The sequence below is a fragment of the Culex quinquefasciatus genome, chromosome 3 (genome assembly GCF_015732765.1).
Source record: "Culex quinquefasciatus strain JHB chromosome 3, VPISU_Cqui_1.0_pri_paternal, whole genome shotgun sequence".
Lineage (NCBI taxonomy): Eukaryota > Metazoa > Arthropoda > Insecta > Diptera > Culicidae > Culex > Culex quinquefasciatus.
In genome coordinates, this window is record NC_051863.1 from 149,260,786 (window position 1) to 149,286,438 (window position 25,653).

At 40.8% G+C, this 25,653-nt stretch overlaps 1 protein-coding gene across 4 annotated transcripts; it reads left to right on the forward strand.

Annotated features, from left to right (window-relative positions):
• The first annotated feature begins 28 nt into the window (after positions 1 to 28).
• On the forward strand, positions 29 to 23,538 carry LOC6037041 (nucleoporin seh1). Of its 4 annotated transcripts, XM_038259885.1 has the most exons (7): positions 7,320 to 7,513; positions 7,696 to 8,167; positions 16,079 to 16,220; positions 16,287 to 16,430; positions 16,509 to 17,369; positions 17,437 to 17,750; positions 17,808 to 23,538. In XM_038259885.1, the coding sequence occupies exons 2-7, from the start codon at positions 8,066 to 8,068 to the stop codon at positions 18,297 to 18,299; spliced, it is 2,055 nt and encodes a 684-aa protein (XP_038115813.1). In that variant the 5' UTR covers positions 7,320 to 7,513; positions 7,696 to 8,065; the 3' UTR covers positions 18,300 to 23,538. The 4 variants fall into 4 exon arrangements, with proteins under 4 accessions (XP_038115812.1, XP_001847002.2, XP_038115813.1 ...); XM_038259884.1 differs by lacking the exons at positions 7,320 to 7,513; positions 7,696 to 8,167 and adding an exon at positions 29 to 267; XM_001846951.2 differs by having other exon boundaries at positions 7,320 to 8,167.
• Positions 23,539 to 25,653: the final 2,115 nt, after the last annotated feature.

The following is a 25,653-nucleotide window of genomic DNA, read 5'->3' on the forward strand; positions in this document are numbered from 1 at the left end:
AGATCAATGTTGGGCGCGCGCGTCAAAACGACGAGAAACGTCAAAACCGGATCAAAACAGAGCGCGGCGCGGTTGAGATTTGAGGCGATCCAGAGAAAATCGTAAATTTTAAGCTTGTTTTTGGTGATTTTGCGTGAATTTTGCTTGCGAAGCGAGATGTTTGAGAACCAGGCCATTCACACCGAGCACAAGGACGTGATACACGATGTGGCGTACGATTACTACGGCCAGCGGATGGCGACCTGCTCGAGTGATCAGTATGTGAAGGTAAGGGTAGGGTGCGTTTAGCGGCGCGAGCCGGTGCGATAGTTTTAAATCAAGAAGTTGATCGGAATGATGATAAAGAACTTTGTCTTAAAGATCTATCTGCGGTGTCAATCCAACTTTTTTAAAGATGCCGCGCGTCACCATCGTATGCCTTCGGCGTGACATTCTAGGTACTTGAATCTTACGTCCCAAGAAAAATGATGTCTGTAACGCAATAGTTTTCTATTGCGTGGAAGCAGCAACATGCCGTGCGATACTATTTAAGTAGATCTGGCGAGGATTTAGTGTCGATCAGACTTTTATCAACGACGGATCTTATGCTGGGAATTTTGACCAGTACTGGCCACATACTTCCGCGGTCGGTGCCCTGAGGAAGGTGTTACCAGGAAGATAGTACACTAAAATATCGCCCAAAGACATGAACATCATAAACAGCTTTTTGAATGACATCTTCGTGGCCGGAGAAACTGTTGCTGACCAGAGTGTTGGCCAGAAATTCGGTGTCCAAGGGAACGAAGGTTGTGACTTAGTTCATCACCTCGGAGTAGACACCGGCTGCTGCGATTTAGAAACACAAATAGTCAATTTCAGGTCCTAATCTAATCTAATCTAATCGAACACAAACGCAGCCAGTCCGAAGAAAGCATCCTGGAAGAACTTGTGGTTAGATTACGCCCCAAGTTCTTTCTTGTCAATAGTAATAATTGCAGTACATCCGAGTTACCCCGAAAATGTATAGCAAAAATTAAAACGGCCAGGCCTACTGCGTTGCATTAACCGCAGAGACAGATTCTGTGAACGGATCACATTTCACAGAATCATCAGGGGAGGAAGGATGCGTGAACATACCGTACCAAACGCTCCGAATCAGTTAGGTGTGGTGTGTAAGTGTAAATTGGCAAATTATTTTATTTTAGGGGGAAGTGGGAATCGGAAAATTGGGGTTGGGGAAATCGGGATTGGGGAATGGAAAAGTGGGAAAGGGGTAGGAGGGTTATTCAATTTATAATATTATATAATTTAGGAGAATATAATCAAATATCAAATAATTATGGAAAGCTCTCACCAAGAAACAGTGAATTTCAGGTCCATCAAATTTCTCAACAAACAGTTGTATCTTGAAAAAAATTGAGAGTTTTCGTCCAAAATGGTTGAAACTTAGCTGTGATGTCCGCGTTAAGGAATCTGAATAAAAATTATGTTCTCATTATTCTCAATTTATCGATTGACAGTTGTCCCGTTTTTTTAGAAATTGTTTCATAATTTTGGTCTAAAAACGAGATTTATAACAATCACAACCATTCAATCACAACTATTGTTTATAATAATCTGGTAGTTGTTGTTATGTGTGTGCATGTTCGGTACAAGAAACGTGCCAGCACCAAAGAAAAACCACAAATTTTTCAACCTTAAATTTGAATGACTTTGGGTGTTTGATATTTCTCCCAGAACATTTCATTTCCCTATACTGCCGTTCTACGCATAATTGTCCCATGTTCAAAAAAGTGCAACTGAGAAAAACGCGATTGAAATTTTTCGACCGATTTTTGTGTTTCTACGCATAATTGTCCCGTGGGTTCCTATTCGCCCTATGTGTCCCTAATCGCCCCAGTTAGCAGTTCATCACCCTTATTTGTTATTCTCTTGCTATACAACAGGTAAACAAGACATAATGCTTAGTAAAACTAATGATTCCGTGTAAGAAAATACTTGGTGGGACAATTATGCGTAGAAGTTTAACGATGGGACAAACAGACTTGGTGTTGTTTTTGATGAGTTTCCTAACAAAGTACTAGATTTTATTTGTTTTTCGAAAAGTAAACGTCAAACTAAACCTAAAAATGACAAAAAGTCAGAATCGACCAAAAATGACATGGGACAATTATGCGTAGAACGGCAGTATACAGGTCCCTAGTATTGACGACTTGAGTTTTTGGATGCACCTTTTAGGGAAAATGCCGTAACGTATGAAATTCTGTTTTTACGGCTAAATAGATCAACAGAAAACAACAAAGTTGAACAGAAAATGACCAAAACTATTCAAATTTAAACTTCACAAAAATCTGCAATTTCCACCAGGTGTGGGACCAGAACGAGAGCGGCGTTTGGAGCGTAACGGCCAGCTGGAAAGCGCACTCCGGCTCAGTTTGGCGCCTTTCCTGGGCCCACCCGGAGTTTGGCCAGGTGTTGGCCACCTGCTCGTTCGACCGGACCGTGTCCGTGTGGGAGGAAACCGTCGGCGAGAAGAGCTCCCCCACGATGTCCCCGGTGAAGCGCTGGGTGCGGCGCACAAATCTGGTCGACTCCAGAACCAGCGTTACGGACGTCAAATTCTCGCCCAAGTCCCAGGGGCTGGTGCTGGCCACGTGCTCGGCCGACGGAATCATTCGCATTTACGAGGCACCGGACATCATGAACCTGTCCCAGTGGACGCTGTCGCACGAGATTGCAGCGAAAATTCCACTCAGCTGCCTGTCGTGGAACCAGTCGATGTTTAGACTGCACGCCCCGATGATTGCCGCCGGCAGTGACGACTCTTCGCAGAGCAGCGGCGGAAAGGTGTTCATCTTTGAGTACAGCGAAAATTCCAGACGCTGGACGAAGACGGACACGATTAACTCAATCACCGATCCAGTGCACGACATCGCGTTCGCGCCGAACGTTGGCCGAAGCTATCACATTTTGGCCGTGGCCAGCAAGGACGTGCAAATCTTTAACCTGAAACCGATTCTGTGAGTAGAATCGACATTGTTTTTTTTTTTTTGAAAATTTTATATCCTAAAATTCACTTTTATTTGCTCACAGGGAACCCACATCGAACTCACGGCTGGACATTCAAGCCGTGGCAACGTTTGGAGATCACTACTGTACCGTTTGGCGCGTCACGTGGAACATTACCGGAACAATGCTCGCTTCCACCGGTGACGACGGGTGCGTTCGTATGTGGAAAAGTGTGTATTCTAACTAGTATTTCCTATACGATAGTTTAACAATGATTCTTTTTTAGTGAACTATCTGAAAACCTGGCGTTGCGCAGCCGTCCTCAAGGCGGAAAACTCACAATCAACGCAGGAGGTGTCGAATGCTCCCTCGCTGAACCTGTCCAGCCTGGTCAACGCAACGGCCAAGTACTACAAGCGCGGTACCATCAGCCATCCGAGCCAGGTGCCGAGACATTAGGCGCTGAGGGGGTTGGTCGAAGGTCGATTTAATACTTTTCTTACATTGTTTGGTGAACTCACAGGATATCGTTAATAAAATTGTGTCTACAAAAGGAATGTTTTGTTTGCTGGTTGAGAAATCCATCAATAAAAAATATTTTTAAATGTTGGTTTGTTTTTGGGTGAGCCTTCAGATTTTTTGCTCTCCGACCGCATGCTTGAATAATTGTCTGGAAAATAAAATTGACATAAGTAATTTTACACATTCTTAGAGTTTCTTTTAAATTTGTGAAGTAGGCCAAATTTGTTGATTTTTAAGAGAGTTTTTTTTATTTTCAAAAAAGAAACAATCTTGGAAAATATATGTTTGCAAATTTGTAACCAATGTAATTTAGCATTTCATAAAAAATTGCCCCTGATTTTTCTTCAACGAAATAAGGCCGAAATAACGAGGAAGATGAGGAGGGGTAGGAGCAAAAAAATCTTTTGCCCCCTTATTTTTTGAGCCGACCTCGGTCCAGAATTTGTGAGTTTTTTTTTTTTTGAAAAGGTCCAATAAACCAAAATTTCCAGTTTTGCTTTTTGCGTGTTTTTAAAACCGCCTTGATTCAGGGGTATTAAAAAACACCCAAAAAGCAAAAACGGAAAATTTGAATTATTGGACCATTTAAAAAAAAAACTCCTTGATGTTCATAGGGTATTTGTCCCTTTTTTTTGGGCCTACTAAGCCGAGCGCACTTTTTATTTGATGTATTCTCAAAGGCTGCTATAGACAACCTTGCTTTTATTACATGAATAAGTTGGTTTTTTAATGCTAATGCTCTTACTTAATCACATTTTTGACGAAAATACTTTATATTTCTGTATAAGCCCGACAAACTGAAACATTTTTTGTCCCTATTTTGGGGATATTGCTTCTAGCATACGACCTTATTTGTACATATTTTCGGCCTACCTTCTGATTGGTTGAAATCTCGAAGCACGTGGCGAACTTTTTTGACGTACGGTTCAGCCCCAGCTCGTACAGTACAGCCGCACAAATTCGGTCTATAAACATGCTCAATCATTGTGATGTTTTAAGCCACAAACCAACATTAGAACGATTGATGTCACTTGCATTACGTGCATAATAAGCTTGGACATGATTTATAACATTCTTTACGAGTTTTAAACATAACTAAACATTTGTTGCGTAGCCAAACAACAAACCCGTAATATGTAAGAAACACTGTAACTATTGAAAAGCGCACACATACTGTCACAATTTGTAGAAGTGTCAAATGGACTGAATATAAAGCCATTTTCTCCGAAATGGACGAAGTTATTACACTCAAACCCCGATGGTTTGACACCAACTGTTGTCAAACGAACGGGGTCACGTTTTAGTTTGACACCCCTTTTACACGGAGTTCACACACACTACCAAACGTTTGTTTTGATAGTGTGCGTAAGCGCGGTGTAAAAAGTGACAGTTCGTCACTTTTTAGTTTGACTTTGACCAACCAACGGGGTACAAACTAAAAAAGTGTCAAACGAAAAAGTGACCAACCACCGGGGGTTGAGTGTAATCAGTTTCTTTATTGATTTGGTGGCAGTTTGGTGATTGTTTTTTTCAACGGGATTGTGCAACCCACCTAAAAAAAAAAACAAAAAAATATTGCCGTTGGTTGGAGATTCGGGGACGGCTCTCATTCGTGTGCTGAGCGATGAAAGCCGGGCGCTGAGTGTCAACAAGCGGTAAGCAAAAGTGGTGAAAATTTTCGCCCTAATGGGCAATTAGCGATTTACCAAGAAAAAAGTAAAGAGTGCTATTTTTATAGCTTTATTTTTAATTTAGAAGGAAAAAGTAAATTATTCTTGCCCACCAAAATGAAGATTATGACTGCACGTATCATTATCAAGTGGCAGATTCCTGCGAGATTTGGTGAAATGCTCAATTTCGTTGAATTAAGTTTGGTAGACCCAAAATAGTTACAAGGCCCAAAATAGGGACAAATACCCTAACATTATTTTTTTGTATCTGGGTATGCGCCTTTTTGAATTGTTTCATCAATAATTGTTACGATACCGAGTAATGCGAGGTGTTTACCGTAACAAGTAACTTTTATTAGATCAAGTATAATTATAAGTAATTACAGACTGATCGCACTTCTTCAGCCGGCGCGGGTGCAAGAGAGAATGGAAGACTCTGCACGGCTGATAGATGTTGATGCTGTCACGAAGACAGTTCGCAGTCGGGTGCGAATAGGGTCGCATCCCAACACCTCCCCCTTTCTAGAAGTCGTGCAGCTTGCAGTAGACAGGTGTGAACCGCAATCTCGACGAGCGTCGCAGGTGTGGTGCTTCAGGATGAACTCTACCCGCGGAGAATCTTGATGGGCGATCCGGGCTTGATGGCTGGAACTGTTGACGTAGCTCGTTCAATCCTTCAGGTTCAGCTGGCTTCAAATTCCGAGCGCCCAGCAGAATGTCAAGAGAAAGTTTCTGCTCTGCTCGACTCAATACTCCTTCACAGTCGTCATTGTGTTGCCACAGCTGATCGCTGAATAAACAGATGATACGATGTCGTTCCGGGAGTCCAACACGTTGCAAGAGCGGTCCTGGATCCCAAACCCAAGCAGCGTACCGAAGAACCTTGAAGATGTTGAAATCCTTGGTGCTGTTCTGCTGGATGAGCTGAACTTCCAGCGCTAGCATTGTTGTTGTTCTCCACGTTGGTGAATTGGTTGTCGCCCGGAGGGCCTTTCCCCCCGATGATGTTGCTTCGAATGTCTGCTGGCCTGTGGGCGCAAAACACTCTGCGGACTCGTCCGACTTGAGACCGCCGCGGACGAATCTGTGAACAGATCGACCGACTTGCACGTGCCCGTTGAGGTGATGTTTACTTCTACCTGGGCACGATCGCTGTGTTTGATCGCGGCGCTGCTCCTGCACCTGTTTGACGACCAAGATGTCATCGATTTGACTGACGCCGCAGACCTTGTTGTTTACCATCAGATGAGATGCATCCGGTGTGAATGTTTCCGGAGTGCGAGTGATGGCAAACGATGAACGATGTGGTCGATGCGGATCGATGACTGACAGGTCGGTGCGTTCGGACAGCGCGCCCTCCGCTGGTGTGATGACGTCATCCAGTGAAGACAGCGACTGTTTGTTGAAACTCTCTTTGGCGGCCGGCTGGGTTGCTGTTTGGCCGGAAGACAGGTGTAATTGTTCCTGCTCCAGCTCACCTGTGCGCACGATCGCTTGTGATCGTGGCAGCCGGGTCTCCACCGCTTCGTGCGAGTCACCTTCGGTGTGGTCCCCGTGTGTGAGGTGAGAGTTGGTGCTGCAGGGCTCGCGGCTGCGGGCGAACAGATCTCCCGAAGGCGTTTGAGCCTCCAGCTGGGACGCTGCCGTGTGTGCGTCCAGCTCGTCGAGTTCCTTCGTCGGCTGCTGCTGCTGACACAGGCTCTGTTGCAGAAGCTGCTGAACTGCCAGGTCATCCATCGCGCACCTAACCTCACTTTGGTGTAGTGAGCCAGCACTCGGTGAAGTCGCGAAAACGACCACGGACGGAGCCGACTCCGTAATCCTCGTCGCCAATTTGTTACGATACCGAGTAATGCGAGGTGTTTACCGTAACAAGTAACTTTTATTAGATCAAGTATAATTATAAGTAATTACAGACTGATCGCACTTCTTCAGCCGGCGCGGGTGCAAGAGAGAATGGAAGACTCTGCACGGCTGATAGATGTTGATGCTGTCACGAAGACAGTTCGCAGTCGGGTGCGAATAGGGTCGCATCCCAACAATAATAAAATGCAATTTTCATCGCTGCTCCACCCAAATCCAAACTCACTGGGCATCATCGCACAGCTCGTGTTTTGGTCGAATCACTCCCCCGTCCACCAGCCAGCAAAGAAAAATCAAAACACAAAGCAAAACGTCAAACAATCCCTGTTTTTTGCGTAAATTTTCTCTGCCTCTGTGTGTGATGTGTCATCCAAAAGTCAGTGGAAAATTGCGTGTGTGAAAAATCGGAAAAATCAATTGCATTTTCTCCAGCCGCGCGGAGGAAATTCGTTCGTTCCTGAAAAATAAGTGTAATTCTAGTGGTGTTTGTGTGTGCTGCACAATAGCTTTTATTCCTTGGCACAAAGTAGAGACACTGAACTGGTTCCATACTCGTCCGGTGCTAGTAAATAAATAAATCGAAATTTCTCAGCTATTGGCCAAGGAAACTCTAGTTCCTGCCTGTGAAGGACTTTTATTTTCCATTAAATAGGTGTATGTAGAAAAATGTTGCGCAAAAAGTTGTGCTATTCGGTTTCTCTTAACTAACTGCAGCCTTCAGCAGAATTGTGCGACCAGAAAAGGGTTCCCCAAAGTGACCACAAATAGTTTTCGCTTAGTTAATAGTGGGTGGGGATCGTGGTCCCTTCAGCACCCTCCTCTTCCCCCGTTTTCCGCGAAAGAAATACACACAACCCCTTCCCCCGAAACAAGAAAATACTCGCCAAGGATCACCGTCAGCTGTCCGGCCGTGGTGTTTGCCTCGGACACCGCCCCTTTGGAGCAACAAAAATGTCCGATAAAGGCACCTCCAGAACCTGTAGCACCGTTCCTCCACCCGCCTCCGGTCCAGACAACAACAAATGGCTATATTTGAGCGGCGCCTCGAGCAGAAGGTTGTCCTAGATGATACGGAAGCGATCGCCTGCCACATCGAGACCGCACAAAACATCGACGGCCACACGGTAAGCGTTGGGAAATGGGGTGTTCTGGGGGAAAGGGGGCACAGGAGTCGTGTGGCGGGGAGAGAGATAAGACGGGACGGGTGGGGCGAGTGGGGACCGTTTTCCTTGAGCACAGGAAATTAACTATCTGGTTTTGCATAATAGTGAAGCGAATTGGAGGCTAATGGATAGATTGGAGTTTGATTTCGTAATTTCATGTGGAAATGACTTAAAGGATGATTGAAGCATAATTGAAGGCGGAGAATTCATTGAGTAGGTTCGGGTAAAATTGTGCGCTGTATTTGAAGATCTTGAAGAATTTTATGAGTTCAATTTATTTAAAAATAATGGCATACATACAAAAAAATATTTTTTTTTCTCTCCGCGTCATTTTTGACAAATTTTATTTTTTCCCTTTATATGCATTCTTTTATAAGGATTTTTTTTGTGTTAAATGGGAATTTTGTCGTTGTCGAAGTGAATTTCGCTGAAAATTAAATAAATCGTTCGGAACTGCCAAGGATCAGGAACATGAAAAGTAAGTGGAAGGGCTCAACCAAGCTGGAGGAGGCCGTTACCAGAGCGTTTCAAGAGGCTTTGGTACCAGCGAAACATCCGGAAATATTTGTTGGGAGTGGAGATATTCGGTGCTAAAGGAACACTTCCACTTCATCCGACCGGCCTGTGTCCTGTCAAGATCCTGGTCAGACTATCGGGACACCACCACCATCTGGCTGTGGTTTTGAAGATTCACTGTTTCTTGGTGAGAGCTTTCCATAATTATTTGATATTTGATTATATTCTCCTAAATTATATAATATTATAAATTGAATAACCCTCCTACCCCTTTCCCACTTTTCCATTCCCCAATCCCGATTTCCCCAACCCAAATTTTCCGATTCCCACTTCCCCCTAAAAATAAAATAATTTGCCAATTTACACTAACACACCACAACTAAATGATTCGGAGCGTTTGGTACGGTATGTCCACGCATCCCCTGATGATTCTGTGTAATGTGATCCGCTCACAGAATCTGTCTCTGCGGTTAATGCAACGCAGTAGGCCTGGCCGCTTTAATTTTTGCTATACATTTTCGTTGTAACTCGGATGTATTGCAATTATTAATACTGACAAGAAAGGACTAGGGGCGTAATCTAACCGCAAGTTCTTCCAGGATGCTTTCTTCGGACTGGCTGCGCTTGTGTTCGATTAGATTAGATTAGATTAGATTAAGAATAATGGCATACATACATTTGACACAGATTTTGATAAAAAAACAGATTTATTTTGGACTGAAAATAAATAAAGTTTAAAAAATTAAATTAAAAACAATTGCACAAGACACCGCTGCTTCTGTGACTTTTTCACTATCACAATGTGGGATTTAGGTTGGGTCTTCAGGATAGTACAATTGATTTGTTGCATAGCATTAGCATTTAAAAAAACGTTACTTAATCCACCTTTAGGTGGTTGGTGCCTTCCTCTCATGTATAGACTACCTACAGACTTTTTGTCAAGATTATACAGACACGGCCTTTGAGGAAAATGGCATCCCTCTACACGACTTTTTCGTGGCGATCAGACCTGACCAGTTGAGGTTATGTGAATTCAGACCATTTTTTAAACTGCTTGTAATTTGAGATAGGTAAGTCAGATCTTGAAAATTCTTACTCCACCTTAAAGGTCTTCTCATATGCTTTTTAATAATATATAACATGTGAGGGTTTCATGAAAAAACCACCCTTTTTACCATAATTTTAATTTAATATGAAACAGTTTTTTAACATAACTTTTCAAATACATGATAACACTGTATGAATTTAAATAGCAAGGTAGGGGACGTTAAGATGGATCGATTAAAACCTTTCCGGCCAAAATCGGTTGAGCCTGTGACGAGATATTCCAGTGACATTGATTTGGTACACATGTCTACATACAGCCAAACACACAGACATTTGCTCAGCTGGTGATTCTTAGTCGATATGTACAAATGAAGGTAGGTCTAGGAGGTCTAATTAAAAATTTCATTCTCCGAGTGATTTTATAGCCTTTTCTCAGTAAGGTGAGGAAGGCAAAAAGTTAGTTGCAATTGTTAAGTTAGAGTAATACTGCCAATAAACTTTGATTGATGTAGAATGCTAGGCATTCTTTTATGTCAAATTGTCCATAGAGTCTCGATCAATTAATAATGTAATGATATCGGACAAAATTCGTTGATCTGTTGAACTAACGGTTTTCGGATTATGGTTGTATCGACCATTTTTGCGAATCGAGGAACTACGGATCATTTGACGTAAATGGTCATTTCTTTTTCAAATCGCGATTCTATCCTATTTGTATATCAGTTCATAAATTTTTATTGTTTTTGATAAAAGTAGTACTACAACAGTTAAAGGAATGTTTAGTTTTGAACATTAAATTTAGAGGATTTTAGATTAAAGTTTAGATTTTTAATCCAAAGTAGTTAGCAAATGAATATTTGGACTTAAATGAATAATTGAATAAGTTGGACTTATGAATAACACACAACTGTGCATTTATTCTAGAGTCAGATCCATACAGCGTCAGTGTTTATTTGGTCGAAGTGTACTAATTCATTGGCAGATCTGATTCTGGTTGTAATGAACGACAAGACTACTGACGGACGTGACAGGACGAGGGCCCAGTTTAGAGGTTTCGATATCAACGATGTGCGGCTGGATCACCCTCCCAAAAAGAAAATAAATAAATAAAGTTTAAAAAATTAAAATTGCGAGCCAAACATTTGAATAAAAAAAATGTTTTGTAATGCTCATGAGTTTTCAAAATATCTAAGCATTTAGGCCGTTGCAAATATTTTGTCACCAAAAATGCAAAGCGCACGTGTTTCTGGGGACCCCGAAGTTCATGCTTATCCTCGAGTTGAGCCTGCGCTATCTTGCTCCTTTCAAAAGATGATTAATAATTTTAAACAGTTATAATAGTAAGTAAGTAAGTACTGTATTCAAATGAAAATGTTGCTAAACAGGGTTAATACTCTCAAAGTGTCATGTTTTGCCTTCCTCACTGAGGTAAGGCCATAATCCTGCTCCAAAATTGAACTTTTTATTTTAAGCTCGAAAACCCACCTTGATGTATACATATCGACTCAGAATTGAAAACTGAACAAATGTCTGTGTGTATGTGTGTGTGTATGTGTGTGTGTATGTGTGTGTGTGTATGTGTGTGTGTATGTGTGTGTGTATGTGTGTGTGTATGTGACCAATAATGTCACGCAGTTTTCTCAGCACTGGCTGAACCGATTTTGACCAAACCAGTCGCATTCGACTTGGTTTAGGGTCCCATACGGTGCTATTGAATTGTTTGAAGTTTCGATAAGTAGTTCAAAAGTTATGTATAAAAATGTGTTTTCGCATATTTTCAGAAGTTGAATAAATGGCAGTAAACTGAACCAAACATCATCATGCTATACATCGTTAGTTAGGTAGTCAAAGACCTTTCCAACGAGCCTACAACATTGATAATCTGGTAACCCTGTCTCGAGTTCTCACCACTTAAGTGATATTTATGCACTTTTTTGTAGCCGGATCTCACTTAAATGTATGTAAACAATGTCCAAATCCATCATCCGACCCATCGTTGGTTAGGTAGTCAAAAGACCTTTCCAACGAGCCTACAACATTGATAATCTGGCAACCCTGTCTCGAGTTCTGACCACTTAAGTGATATTTATGCACTTTTTTGTAGTCGGATCTCACTTAAATGTATGTAAACAATGTCCGGATCCATCATCCGACCCATCGTTGGTTGGGTAATCGTGAGACTTTTTCAAGGAGTCTAAAATATTGAAGATCTGGCAACCTTGTCTGGAGTTCTGACCACTTAAGTGATATTTATGCACTTTTTTGTAGCTGGATCTCACTTAAATGTATGTAAACAATGTCCGGATCCATCATCCGACCCATCATTGGTTAGGTAGTCAAAAGACTTTTCCAACGAGCCTAAAACATTGATAATCTGGCAACCCTGTCTCGAGTTCTGACCACTTAAGTGATATTTATGCACTTTTTTTGTAGCTGGATCTCACTTAAATGTATGTAAACAATGTTCGGATCCATCATCCGACCCATCATTGGTTAGGTAGTCAAAAGACCTTTCCAACGAGCCTAAAACATTGATAATCTGGCAACCCTGTCTCGAGTTCTGACCACTTAAGTGATATTTATGCACTTTTTTTGTAGCCGGATCTCACTTAAATGTATGTAAACAATGTCCGGATCCATCATCCGACCCATCGTTGGTTAGGTAGTCAAAAGACCTTTCCAACGAGCCTGAAACATTGATAATCTGGCAACCCTGTCTCGAGTTCTGACCACTTAAGTGATATTTATGCACTTTTTTTGTAGCCGGATCTCACTTAAATGTATGTAAACAATGTCCGGATCCATCATCCGACCCATCGTTGGTTAGGTAGTCAAAAGACCTTTCCAACGAGCCTAAAACATTGATAATCTGGCAACCCTGTCTCGAGTTCTGACCACTTAAGTGATATTTATGCACTTTTTTTGTAGCTGGATCTCACTTAAATGTATGTAAACAATGTTCGGATCCATCATCCGACCCATCGTTGGTTAGGTAGTCAAAAGACTTTTCCAACGAGCCTAAAACATTGATAATCTGGCAACCCTGTCTCGAGTTCTGACCACTTAAGTGATATTTATGCACTTTTTTGTAGCCGGATCTCACTTAAATGTATGTAAACAATGTCCGGATCCATCATCCGACCCATCGTTGGTTAGGTAGTCAAAAGACCTTTCCAACGAGCCTAAAACATTGATAATCTGGCAACCCTGTCTCGAGTTCTGACCACTTAAGTGATATTTATGCACTTTTTTGTAGCCGGATCTCACTTAAATGTATGTAAACAATGTCCGGATCCATCATCCGACCCATCGTTGGTTAGGTAGTCAAAAGACCTTTCCAACGAGCCTAAAACATTGATAATCTGGCAACCCTGTCTCGAGTTCTGACCACTTAAGTGATATTTATGCACTTTTTTGTAGCTGGATCTCACTTAAATGTATGTAAACAATGTCCGGATCCATCATCCGACCCATCGTTGGTAAGGTAATTGAAAGGCCGAGTTTAAAACATTGAAGTTCTGGCAACCCTACCTCGAGTTCTGACCACTTATGATGCAACTTATGAGCCCTTGAGTGATATGTGTGTGTTTTTTTTATTCCGGAACTTAACGAAATTAGACGAAATTTGTGTCCAAACCCATCATATCACATATCACCCATTGTTGGAAAAGAGTGAGGAAGGCACCAACCACATAGGTGGATTAAGTTAGTTTTTTTTTAAATTGGGAAACGGACTACATTATCGGATTCTTTGGAAAATTTAACACTTAGAACAGTTAAATCAGTTTCAAAGTTACAAGTTTTGACTGTTATTGAAGCATTATTCTAAAATATCTTCAGATTTTTAGGAATTTTTAGATGAACAAGTATCTTATCAAATTTAGTTTTTGTTTTAGGTCGTTGCAAATATTTTTCAAAGTTTATGTCGCCCCCCTTCAAAATTGGTCCGAAAAATCAGGGGACAATATATATTTTTTCAAAAAAATATCAAAATTTCAATGGAAATAGAATTCTAATCAACTGAGAACAATCTTAAATGCCTTTTTCTGCATTGATAATCATGTTTAATATGTTTGGACTCGTTTAAAAATATTTTGAACTTTTATGAAATTACAATGTACAGCATCGCAAAAACATTTTTTCTCGCAAAAATAAAATTTTCGTCAGTATTTAGAAATTTTGGAAATCAATTATTGCAAAACAACTGGATAGGTGTATGATGCATTTTAAAACACTTTGTTTATATAAATGTTGACACCGTGGCCTGTAATTTCAATTTTTAGCTTATTTAATCAAATCAAATCAAATTATTCGCTCTACAGCATTGCCTTGGCGTTCTCGATTGCGAGATTCCTACTCGAAACTAGGGGTCCGAAGGCTTGATTGTTGAGGCAATTGCAAACCTATTTTTACACCTAAGCTTCCATCCACCCCGGGATTCGAACTGAAGTTTATTTTTATTCCTTTTGTTACCGATTTTTGGTTAATTTTTGTTCATTTTGAGAGATGGTTTGCCGATCTAATCTAATGACACAAAATGGCTACTTGGAAGGTCCCAAAAAAAAATTAAATAAAATCCATTTCTGGTTTTGGTGGAGAATTGCTAAATAAGAGCAATTCCAGCTCAAATCAGGAATTTTTCTGGTACTTTTGTACCCGACCCTCTCCGATTTCAATCAAACTTTGTAGACATGTTATCCTAGGCCTATATAAGCCATTTTTGTGTATATGGAGCCAAAAGTACTCGAAAATAACATTTGAGAAGGGCGTAAGGGTTTTAAATATTTTTGTATTTTGTAATTTAAAAATTACTGTATCTCGAAGCCGTTGCGTCGTATCAAAAAGTGGTCAAAGACAAACTTGTAGGAAATTGGACGGGCTTTCTGAAAAAAATACACTGAAACAAAAATACACGACACATCTATGAGATTTTTTGATTTTTAAGTCTAAAACTTAAATTTAAAGGTGATGTCACGATTTTTTTTCGTTCAAAATTTTTGAGGAAATAGCCTAAAATGTTACCAAAAGACTGACGAAAAATGCAGGATGGTATGTCTCTCTAAAAAATACAAAAATCAATTACTAAAACAGTTTTTTTGAAAAGTGGTCTAAACGTCAAAATTTTTAAAAACCGGTAATGGCAATCGATTCTCCAGACAATTTTACATAAAAGTCTCCATATTGACCATGGTCCTATGTCCAATCCTTGGGAAGATACAGCGGTTTTAATAATAAAAATGTTGAAAAAACGTGTTTTTTGGTGGTTTTTGGCAATTTCTATATGACAGACTTGGTTTTTCAGTCTCGTAAATAGTTTTACCGGAAAGCTCGTCCAATTTCCCAGCATTTCAATTGGATGTAAGGGCTTACAGATATAAGCTTATTTACTATCCAGGATTCTACCGCACTGAAAAAAATATTCTATTTTCAGTTATTAACAATGTAGTTAAGCTTATATCTGTAAGCCCTTACATCCAATTGAAATGCTGTCAAAGACAAACTTATGGGAAATTGGACGAGCTTTCCGGTAAAAATATTTACGAGACTGAAAAACCAAGTCTGTCATATAGAAATTACCAAAAACCACCAAAAAACACGTTTTTTCAAAAAAAAATTTATTAAAACCGCTGTATCTTCCCAAGGATTGGACATAGGACCATGGTCAATATGGAGACTTTTATGTAAAATTGTCTGGAGAATCGATTGCCATTACCGGTTTTTGAAAATTTTGACGTTTAGACCACTTTTCAAAAAAACTGTTTTAGTAAATGATTTTTGTATTTTTTTAGGAGAGACATACCATCCTGCATTTTTCATCAGTCTTTAGGTAACATTTTAGGCAATTTCCTCAAAAATTTTGAACGAAAAAAAATCGTGACATCACCTTTAAATTTAAGTTTTAGACTTAAAAATCAAAAAATCTCATAAATGTGGCGTGTATTTTTGTTTCAGTGTATTTTTTTCAGAAAGCCCGTCCAATTTTCTACAAGTTTGTCTTTCACCACTTTTTGATACGACGCAACGGCTTCGAGATACAGTAATTTTAAATTACAAAATACAAAAATATTTATAACCCTTACGCCCTTCTCAAATGTTATTTCCGAGTACTTTTGGCTCCATATACACAAAAATGGCTTATATAGGCCTAGGATATCATGTCTACAAAGTTTGATTGAAATCGGAGAGGGTCGGGTACAAAAGTACCAGAAAAATTCCTGATTTGAGCTGGAATTGCTCATAACAAAAATAAAAATCATAGAAGTCACTTATATTTCCCTGCTTTCCTTGGTATCTTTTGTTGTTGCGCAGGAATACGTGCTGCGAGTTCAGCGTGGACCATACCCCGAAAACAGCTGGCGCATTCTAAGACGTTACAATGACTTCGCTTCGCTCAACACGTGCTTGCAGATATCAGGGATTGAGTTGCCGTTTCCTGGAAAAAAGTTCATTGGTGGGTATTATGTGCTTTTTACTCAGCGAAAAAAAAAAATGGATTAATGAAAACGCTTTGTTTTAGGTAACATGCGCCCTGAGTTCATAGCTGAGCGGTTGTCTGCACTACAAGAATACCTAAATCAAGTACTAATGAATCCCATTTTGGCATCATCGCTACCGACCAAAAAATTCATCGACCCGGACAGCTACTCGACGCCGTTCCATGGTAAGTTGTCTAGTTGATGGTAAAATTGAAGTTTCGTTTGTGGGTAAACGCTGTCGTTCTCCCACAACCCCCCAACAGATCTTGCCCTGCAGTATGCGTCCATGTGTTTGCGCACCGAGGGCGTCTACACGCTGGGCCAGTCGCTCGGGCCGATCGGGTGGCGTCTGCGAAAGCACTACTTCAAGGTGGTGCACAAGCCCCAGGGTGGCAACAAGCACTCCCCGGGGCACTCGACCACGAAGCATCATCTGATCAAGTCGAGTTCGCAGTCGCACGGCAAGCAGCACACGACGCAGGTCTGCGTGACCACCTCGACCGAGAAGGACTACAACAACTCGAAGGAGGGCAGCGGTAGGGACGATCTGATCCTCACCTGGACCGAGTTCGGGCCGGATCGGTACATCGACGAGAAGGAGATTCACAACGTGCTGAAGAACTTTGGCAGTGTGCAGCATCCGTACATCGTGCCGATCGAGTACATTGCGTCGAACGACAATGGCGCGCTGGTGATTCGCAAGTTTTACAAACAGGGCTCGTTGAAGGACGTGCTGTGTGGCGTGACTTCGCCGTGCAATCCGTTTCTGTCCAAGTATGGCAGTCCGAAGGGGCGAGCCCCGTTGCCGCTGAAGGAGCTGGCGCTGTACGCGAGGCAGATTCTGGAGGCAATTCGGTTCCTGCACTCGAAGGGGTTGGCATGCGGTCACGTCCACTGTGGCAACGTGCAGATCTTGGACGGAGTGGCCCGGTTGATGGACGTGGAGAATTTCCTTTTTGGAGTACCGTCGTTCTACCGGCCGTTCTTTGTGCAGCACAGCAAAATAAACTCGTGCGAATCGATCGACGTGTACGGCTTTGGCCATTTGCTGTACGAGATGTGCATGGGCTATCCGCTGCAGGACTCGTACGCGCGCCAAATCACCGACTGTCCGGATAGTTTGAGTAAGTTTGATTTCAATGAGTTTTCTAGAGTTTGCCCAATCAATAACATGTCCGCTTTCGTTCCCAGAATCTCTGCTCGAGTCGATCCTGCTGAAGGACGCCTGCAAGTCATCGCTTCCCACGCTCGATCAGCTGGCGTCGCACGCGTTCTTCAGCGAGTACGCGGCCACCTTCAACGAGCAGTACGCCGCGGCCATCGCAGCCCAAAAGCCACACCTGAAGTTTTCCACCAATGCCAAAGAACAGCTGAAGCTGGCGGTGCAAAAGACTGAGAACCGCGTCCGCGACGAGCAAAAGTCGGTCAAAAACCAGAAGCGTCTAGTCAGGGTGCAGGAGATGATGACCTCCGAGGAGGAGAAGAAGAAGATCAAGCAAAAAGCGGTGAGTTGTGAGCGATGATGATGAAGGTGATTTTGAAAAATATTCCTCCCCTTCCAGAAACAAGAGCACCGTCAGGCCAAGCTGCGAGCGCAAAACTCGCTCCAGCTGAACAACGGCCCACCAACGACGGTGACGGTCAGCGCCAGTTCCGGCTCGGCCGGGGCCGTCATGTTCAAGTCGGACAGTGCAAATAGTATTACCTCGCCGCACGATGCGGCCCTCATGTCTCCGCCTCCGCACGGCGCCCCGGACAGCGGCGGCAGTGGCTCGTCTCCGCTGAGGCAGCCCCCGCCGTCGGCACCGCCGATTCCGCCGCCCAACACGCTGGCCCTGTTTGATCAGGCGCTGCAGGCCGCCGCCAGTGGTGGTGGTGGCGGTCGTGGTGGCAGTCCCAACCAGCAACATCTGAAGGCCGCCGGTCGGCCCCAGCTGAACAAGTCAATTTCCGGTGACGATGGCTACTGCAGCACCACCCGCAACGCCCTGCTGGACTCGATTTGCAACTTTAACAAGAGCGGTCTAAAGAAGGTAAGCAGCAGTGAGAAATGAACGTGTTCTTTCCTAGATCGGCGACGACGATCCAATCAATCAAAAGATGTGTAAAATCCAGAGCACTAATATATACTAGAAATCCCACCACCCTGACAAAGGATTAATCAATCAAAACTACGTTTAACACGCAAGCTAGAACAAAACTAAATCATTTCTCAGCAGAATACATAAAGTGGAGACGATGACGAGGGGCGAACAGCAGCAGCTGACGATACCTAAAACCAACTGATCAATCTGATGGAAGTGTTTCGGACCAATTTTTTCGTACTGTAGAGAATTATTAGTAGGGGAACGAAAAAAAATCAATAAAATGAGACAAACACAGAACAAAGTAAACAAACAAAAAAACAAAAAGTCGTAGATAACATAAAACACACTGGAATTATTTGATTGTAAACTGAGGATCTGCAAACGAACAGTAGGAAATGGAGAATCCGACATCAGTGGCTGTTGAAACAGTTGAATGCAACTAGTTTGTTGTGTAGCATTGTAGGAAGCACACATGAAGGTACTTCTTGTTTTGAAAATAGAGAACTTTACCATTAATTTGTTTATTAAGTTGTCTCAGCAGGTTTCCGGTAGTTTTTCAGGTCGGTTTTGAAAAAGGTACACCCTAATCTTCCATTTAACTCCAAAAGTATAAAAATTTTAATCTCTGGGGAAGTTTTAATCACAGACAAACAGACGTAAATTACTTTTTTTAAATCTGAAATCCATCAATCACTTCTCACTAGAGCCATCTACTTGTGTACGAACGTACCGCAGGCAAAGTTTGGTAGTGGAGGAGGAACGGTTTGACGGTTCTACGAGGAATGTCAGACGATTTGGGACGAGAAGAAAGCAGCGCGGGACAAGTGGCTGCTGCATAACATCCCTGTGGGAACAAGGAGTCGTACAAACAGTTGCTAAGACAGCAAAGAGTTGGAGTGCCAGCACATGGAACAGCTGTATCGCTCCAATGATACGCGTAAGTTCTACAAGAAACTCGCTCTATCCCGGAAAGGCTTCGTGCCGTGTGCCGAAATGTGCTGCGAAAAGGACTCGGTTTATAGCGAAGAACTATGGAAGATCATGCCCGAAAACGGCTTTCCCGGGAAGCTGATCAATAATGGTGACTGCGACAAGGTGACGGTATCTCCGGCCTTTGTTTCAACATTGGGCTTGAAGGTGTCATGAGACGGGCACGCTTCAACATGCGGGCACGATTATCAACCAATCCAGTCAGTTCATTTGCTATGCCGAGGACATGGACATTGTCGGCAGAACGTTCGAGGAGGCGGCCAGGAGGTACACCGAATTGAAGCGGGATGCGGAGGAGGTTGGATTGAAGGTGAATATGGCGAAGACGAAGTATCTGCTGGCAGAAGGAACCGAGTCCCTTGGGGCTCGCATAGGACCAAGCCCGATCGACGGGGACGAGTTCGAGGTCGTGGAGGAATTTGTGTACCTCGGATCGTTGGTGACGTCGGCCAACAACTGCAGCAGAGAAATTCGGAGGCGTATCATCACCGGTAGTCGTGCCTAATACAGACTCCACAAGACCTTAAGGTTTGATCTGGAAGTTTCGAAGTGCTTAGGGTGCATTCACATTCTTAATACTCACCGATGACTTCTTCGGTATCCCAGCAGGCGCTCCATCACTCTGCTTCTTCTGGTTGTTCTTCTTGCCCGCCTCGAAAAGATCGAGTTGTCGCCACCGGAACTGACAGTTCTTTCCGAGTGCCTCAATACCCTTCAACGCTTCGAAAAAAAAAAACCAGCGCTATCCTCTTGTCCGCTCCCTCATTGATGATGCGCGCTTTTGTATGGTCCGTCCCGGCCGGAAGAGTGTGAGTGAAAATTGATAACTTTTAATCTAGCGAATTTTTACAACTTTTTATTTCAAAAGCAAGCTACTTTTGTCATTGAAGTAATATTTTCTGTGAGTAGTTTTAAACATCGGTCAAACACGTGCAGTTGAGCTGTTTGTTAATTCAACTTTGTCATGGTGATTTTTAGAACACTCAAAATGTCAGGTCAATCGATAATTGGAGCCGAACATTTCAAAAGGGCACACAACTTTTGTAAACAATAGTGTATCCCTTTCACTCAAACAACAGTTTGCATAAGGTGTGTAAGGTATACGCTCTTGTTTACAAAAGTTGTGTTCCCTAATGAAATGGAAAGCGCGAATTGATGGATTGTTTAAAAAAGAGATTAAAGTCATTTGGTTTGTGGTTAAATTGACAGTTTTCTAGAATTTTAGAGAAAAGTTACGAAAAAAAAATCGATACCAATTTTGCTTTGCGATTACAAAAAGGGGATCCATTGTGTCCCAACATTTCGGTTATTAGACTCGTTGTACTGAGATTGAATCTCAATTTTGTAACTTTAAAAAAAATGGAAAATGTCCCCAATTAGTCCTATTTTTTGTTCGAGAAATCTCTAGATTTGTTCGATTTTGGAAATATGAACGTTTAATATCGTATCAGTTGGTTATTTTATTTTGTTTAATCCTGAAATTAAAATGTTTAAAAAATATTATATTATTTTTTTTTATTAATCGTTGTTTCCTGTATGTTTTCTTCTAAAGTTAATTCCCAAAAACATGGAAATTTAAGAAAATGTATCTGATTTGGCCCGCCAATATCTCTCCTAAAGATCAAGATTAACAGATTCAAGACATTGTTTATCAAACTTTTCTGGTCATAAACGACTTGTTTAATATTATTTTTGTAATACATTTATCATTTCGGCAAGGTACCTTCAAATGCAAGACTTTAGGGAAACTAAATCAAATTATAATAAAACACATCTCGTTGGAAAAACCAACCACACATGATCAACTATTGGCAGTGCCAGCCGGGTTCCAAAATTGCACACGATTAGTCCGGTAAGAATCGGCTGGATTAGCTTTAGGAACCGAACGTGGAAATAAACATGCTTTAAAAAGAAACAAACCAATGTGGGTGGAGAGATGAACCTTAAATTTAATCAACACACAGAACATCCTAAATAGTTAGCACATTCGATGGCTATGCGTAACAGTAACAAAGAAACATATATTATTAAGCAGTTAGTTGTGCTTGTCGTTATGTGAGAAAAGAAAATATTGTGGAATAAGAAATAAGTTGGTCCTCCCAGTCCCAAGCAAAATGTGAACGAACCCCACGCGTGGGGTAAGCCTAGTTTGTGTCGAAGCCCTTCTTTATCATCCTAGTTGTTCCTAAATTAATGGTTGACGTTTTTGGAAGAGAGAGAGAGAGAGAGAGAGTTGCACAAAACACCCCAACACCCACCCACCTTGTTGTTCCTTGTTTGAGTTTTTGCTCGTGTCTGTGATTATGTGTTTTAAGCCCCGAACAACGTTCGGATACCTCAACAGATTGGAGGGCAAAGTGCGGCTTTGCCCCTTACGGAGAGGTGTTGAATGTGTTTCTTGGTTGGAATCGAAAGCGTTGCAAGTGGAAATGATCTTATGAAAGAACTAACGGTTATTTGCGATTCACACTCGCGTATATAACTCTTATAAAACAAATACGCAGTACTAATCGTTAATCGGAGTGTTCGTAGGGGACACGCCCAGCAGTAAGAATAGAGAAACTATTATAAAAAGTAAAATAAAATACATTCCAACCCACACACACACACACACTTACTCACAAAGTGATGTAGTCGTTTTTCTCGATACCTGTTCATCTATCGCAGTCGCAGTTTCACGTAATTATTTATGTTGTTTATAAACCTTGTGCCATACGAAACCTCCTGGAGAGAGAGAGGACAGTGTAGTAAGAGTGGAAAAGTTCTTAGCGCCCTTTGCTAAATCGATGTTTCAAAATTTGTATCGATCAACAGACTCATCAATTCCAATCATGCATAAAAATAACCTTTTGAAAAAATATGATTGCTCTCACAATATTGTATCGAGTTAATTTGAAAAACAAAAAATCTTCCGAGTCGCAAATGTCTGTAATACTATTTAAAATTATTTTTCATTTACACATCGTTTTGAATCTTAACGGAAATACAACATTGATAAGCCTCACCTCGTTTGAAATTGGGTTAAACGACTTATTAAAATGTTCAATTAAGTTTTAATTTTAATATCTTTTTGAAACATTGACAATGTAGGGCGTAATAGGCATACTGTTGCAAGCGAATAATACAATTCTACACTCTAAACATTTATAGCAAGCAAAACTTTTCTCACTATCTCTCATTATAATTGTGATTTATGTCAACTAACTTTTATCCTGATATATATCTCCCCTTTTATAACAACATTATATACTATACAATTTTAAACGATACCTTACACCAGTGTAAAAAATATTCTACTAGCAAAATATCAACATTAAATTTAAACACACAAACAAAAACTATTCATATTTCGTGCAGCGGATGTTGTTAACAAAAGAATAAATCAACTTTTTGATAATGGAACTAAATTTATAGAAACTACACTCATTTCGATACGCAGACTATTCACCACTAGTACTCTCACCTCTAAAAACACACTAACGACACCTAACGATCCCAAGAACCAGTGTAAGAGCATCAGCAGGTAGCAACCTAACGTGTAAACTCATTTATAATACGCATACAATCCGAGTAAATCTGTGGTAAACATTAATACAAATACATGCAACAAAAAAAAAAAAAAAACATAACATTTGAATAAGACATCCAGTTTTATCTAGCAAGTTCCACTCAAAGAACATGTAGTCCTTCCCAGGGTGAAACAAGAGCAGAAACAAAAGATCCATCTATTTTTGAGCACATTCACACAAACGCAGCAGAGCAGTCAGTCCAGAATCAATCATTGAACAAAACAAGTATGAATCAATGTAGTTTTTATACGTCGTATTGTAAACACGAAATAAAGTTGGTGCAAAACCATAATCACCAACAAAACATCAAATAAAACAGTTGCATTTTCCAAAGGATTAAAGTATTGGTCAGCCGTCTGCAACCTACAAACACGCAAAAACACAATAACATACACACACACTTACAGTCTGGCGGAAAACAAGTTGAACAATTACGGTATAAGTTATTTATACATACATATATTAAACTGCAGTACGAGACACCGACAACCGATCGAGAGGCAGAGAGGAAACAGAAATCGTCGAAGGAATTATCCCGCAGGAATGAACTCATAGACCGCATATTGGCATTCAGTAACAATTCCGTGAACACAGATTATGATTCAAATTTAAACCAGAGAAGTATATTTGTCAAATTGGATAACGCAGCTCGGTTGTTTCGCGTTTGATTGTTTGAGAAATTTCCCTGATTTTATCCACACAGTAAAAAAAAAACATGGTAATATTACATCTGGAGAAGGGTACATCTTTTATGTCAGAAAATATGTGTAATTTTACCACTTTTCCGGTGTAATTACACTTTTTCAGTTTAAATTGAGGTAAAATTACATTACATTAAAAGAGGTAATATTCTTAAATTACACCTTCCAAATTTACACAATTTTGTACTGTGTATTTTGCACAGTCTAGAACAGCTATTCTCAACCTTGTTCTAGGCCGGTACCCCCTGCCATGTAAATCAAGTAGGCCCGGTACCCCCGTTGAGAATCGCTGGTCTAGAACCATGCAATAGTTTAAAAATAGTCAAAATAGTGTTTAAAGAGGATTTTACGAGTCAGTCATATGCAGTGCTTGCGAAGTTTCGACTTTGTTTGTGATAGCTGACAGAACACTCCAATCGTCTTCACCACGACAACCTGATTTTTACATTCTACTTTCGTTCGTTTCACACACAAAGGAATGAGTGCTACGCAAAGTCACTCACACAATCATTGACTTCCCTCCAGGAAAAAATCGCTGGCAATTCAGGGTTAAGGTTTAGAAGAAAGTGATATTCGGAACACTTTTAGAGCTCTAAAAACACATTTTTAAGGATCTTAAGGGACAAGGGTCAAAAGTTACAGCCATTTTAAGGTAAAAAAGATGCAAATTTAAAACTCAAATATGCCTTTTTGAGATAAGCCAAATTTTAAGCGCAAGGTTGCATTTGGAAGAGGAGATCCAGCACTACAAACGCTGAAAAAAATCTCAGAGGAGTTTTTCTTTAAACTCGAGAAATCTTCATTTGAAAAAGTCTAATTTTCAAGGGAAAACCATATGGGACCACCCTAACGAAATTCGAAAATTGTCCAAATATATGTTTCTCCATGTAATTTTGCCCGCTAAATCTGAATCTGCCCTCAGAATTGAGCTAAAGTGTCGAATATCGATTTTTGGTCATATTTTGGGTTTCCATGTAAAATTATCATTTATACTCTTGGAAGAGAGAGAGACAAAAACGAGGGAAAGAGAAAGAGCACGTTGTCTCGTTCGGGCGGCTGCTTGAGTGGTGCTCATTTTTCGTTCGTTTCGTCTTCGTGTTTACGTTCACCGACCGTCGCCAAGCATTCTCTGGATTCCTCGCAAAAATTTCACTTCGGATAATCGATTGGATAATATAGAAATTTAGAAAATTAAAAATTTTGTAAAATCTTTTTAAAAAATGTGCCAATTTTGAGCCAAATCGGTTAAGGGATTACATACATGTAAATCGTCAAAAATGTCTGAGGTTGGTTTGAGCACGCATTTAGACTTTTTTTTAAATCTTTTTGCAGCGCATTAAAATATACATTTCCATCTATTAACAAAATAAATATGAAGACATTTGGATGTACCATTGCCGAGATATAGATATTTTAAGTTAGCAGTTTCAAAAAACGGTTGTCACGATATCTCAACACTGCTTTGACCAAATCAGCTAAAAATTTTGGTGAAGACTCGTTAAATCGGTCCTGTGTGCATGACGAAGGCCAATTTTTAAAAACTTGATTTTAGAAAAGATAAAAATATTTTTAAGTTTTTCATATAAAAAATCGTTAGTTTTGATTTTTGTATTTAAAAAAAGCAAATTTTCAAAATCGGGCTTCGTCATGCACACGGGATATGTCTTGGGAGTCTTCACCCCAAATTTTAGCCAATTTGTTCCATCCCATCTCCATCTCGAGATATCGTGAAACCCGTAAATCAACTCGGTGTTTAGAGAAAAATGTTCACAAAGTTTGACAGTTCCCTTTGCGCATGGCAAAATTGTTAACTTAAGTCGTCTTATACTCAGTCCAGTCATGAAATATCTTCATGAAACTTTCGGGAGTGATTTAAAACCATCTTTTTAGTGAATTTAGTGAATTTTTTGTAATATGAAACTTTGTGATTTTCTACATGTATGTAACCCCTAAAGGGTTAAGGGTCGCTTTCGGTCATTGAAGTTTGTATGAAAAAAAAAAAAATGGAAAAATGTATGGGGAAAGCAAACATTTCAAAATTCCACCAAAATGTGGCGTTAA

Coding starts and splice junctions, on each gene's coding strand:
- LOC6037041 (XM_038259884.1), top strand. CDS start 157: ATGTTTGAGAACCAGGCCATTCACACCGAGCACAAGGACGTGATACAC. Junction 17,370..17,436: donor CGACTGTCCGGATAGTTTGA/GTAAGTTTGATT, acceptor TTTCGTTCCCAG/AATCTCTGCTCGAGTCGATC. Junction 17,751..17,807: donor AGAAGATCAAGCAAAAAGCG/GTGAGTTGTGAG, acceptor CTCCCCTTCCAG/AAACAAGAGCACCGTCAGGC.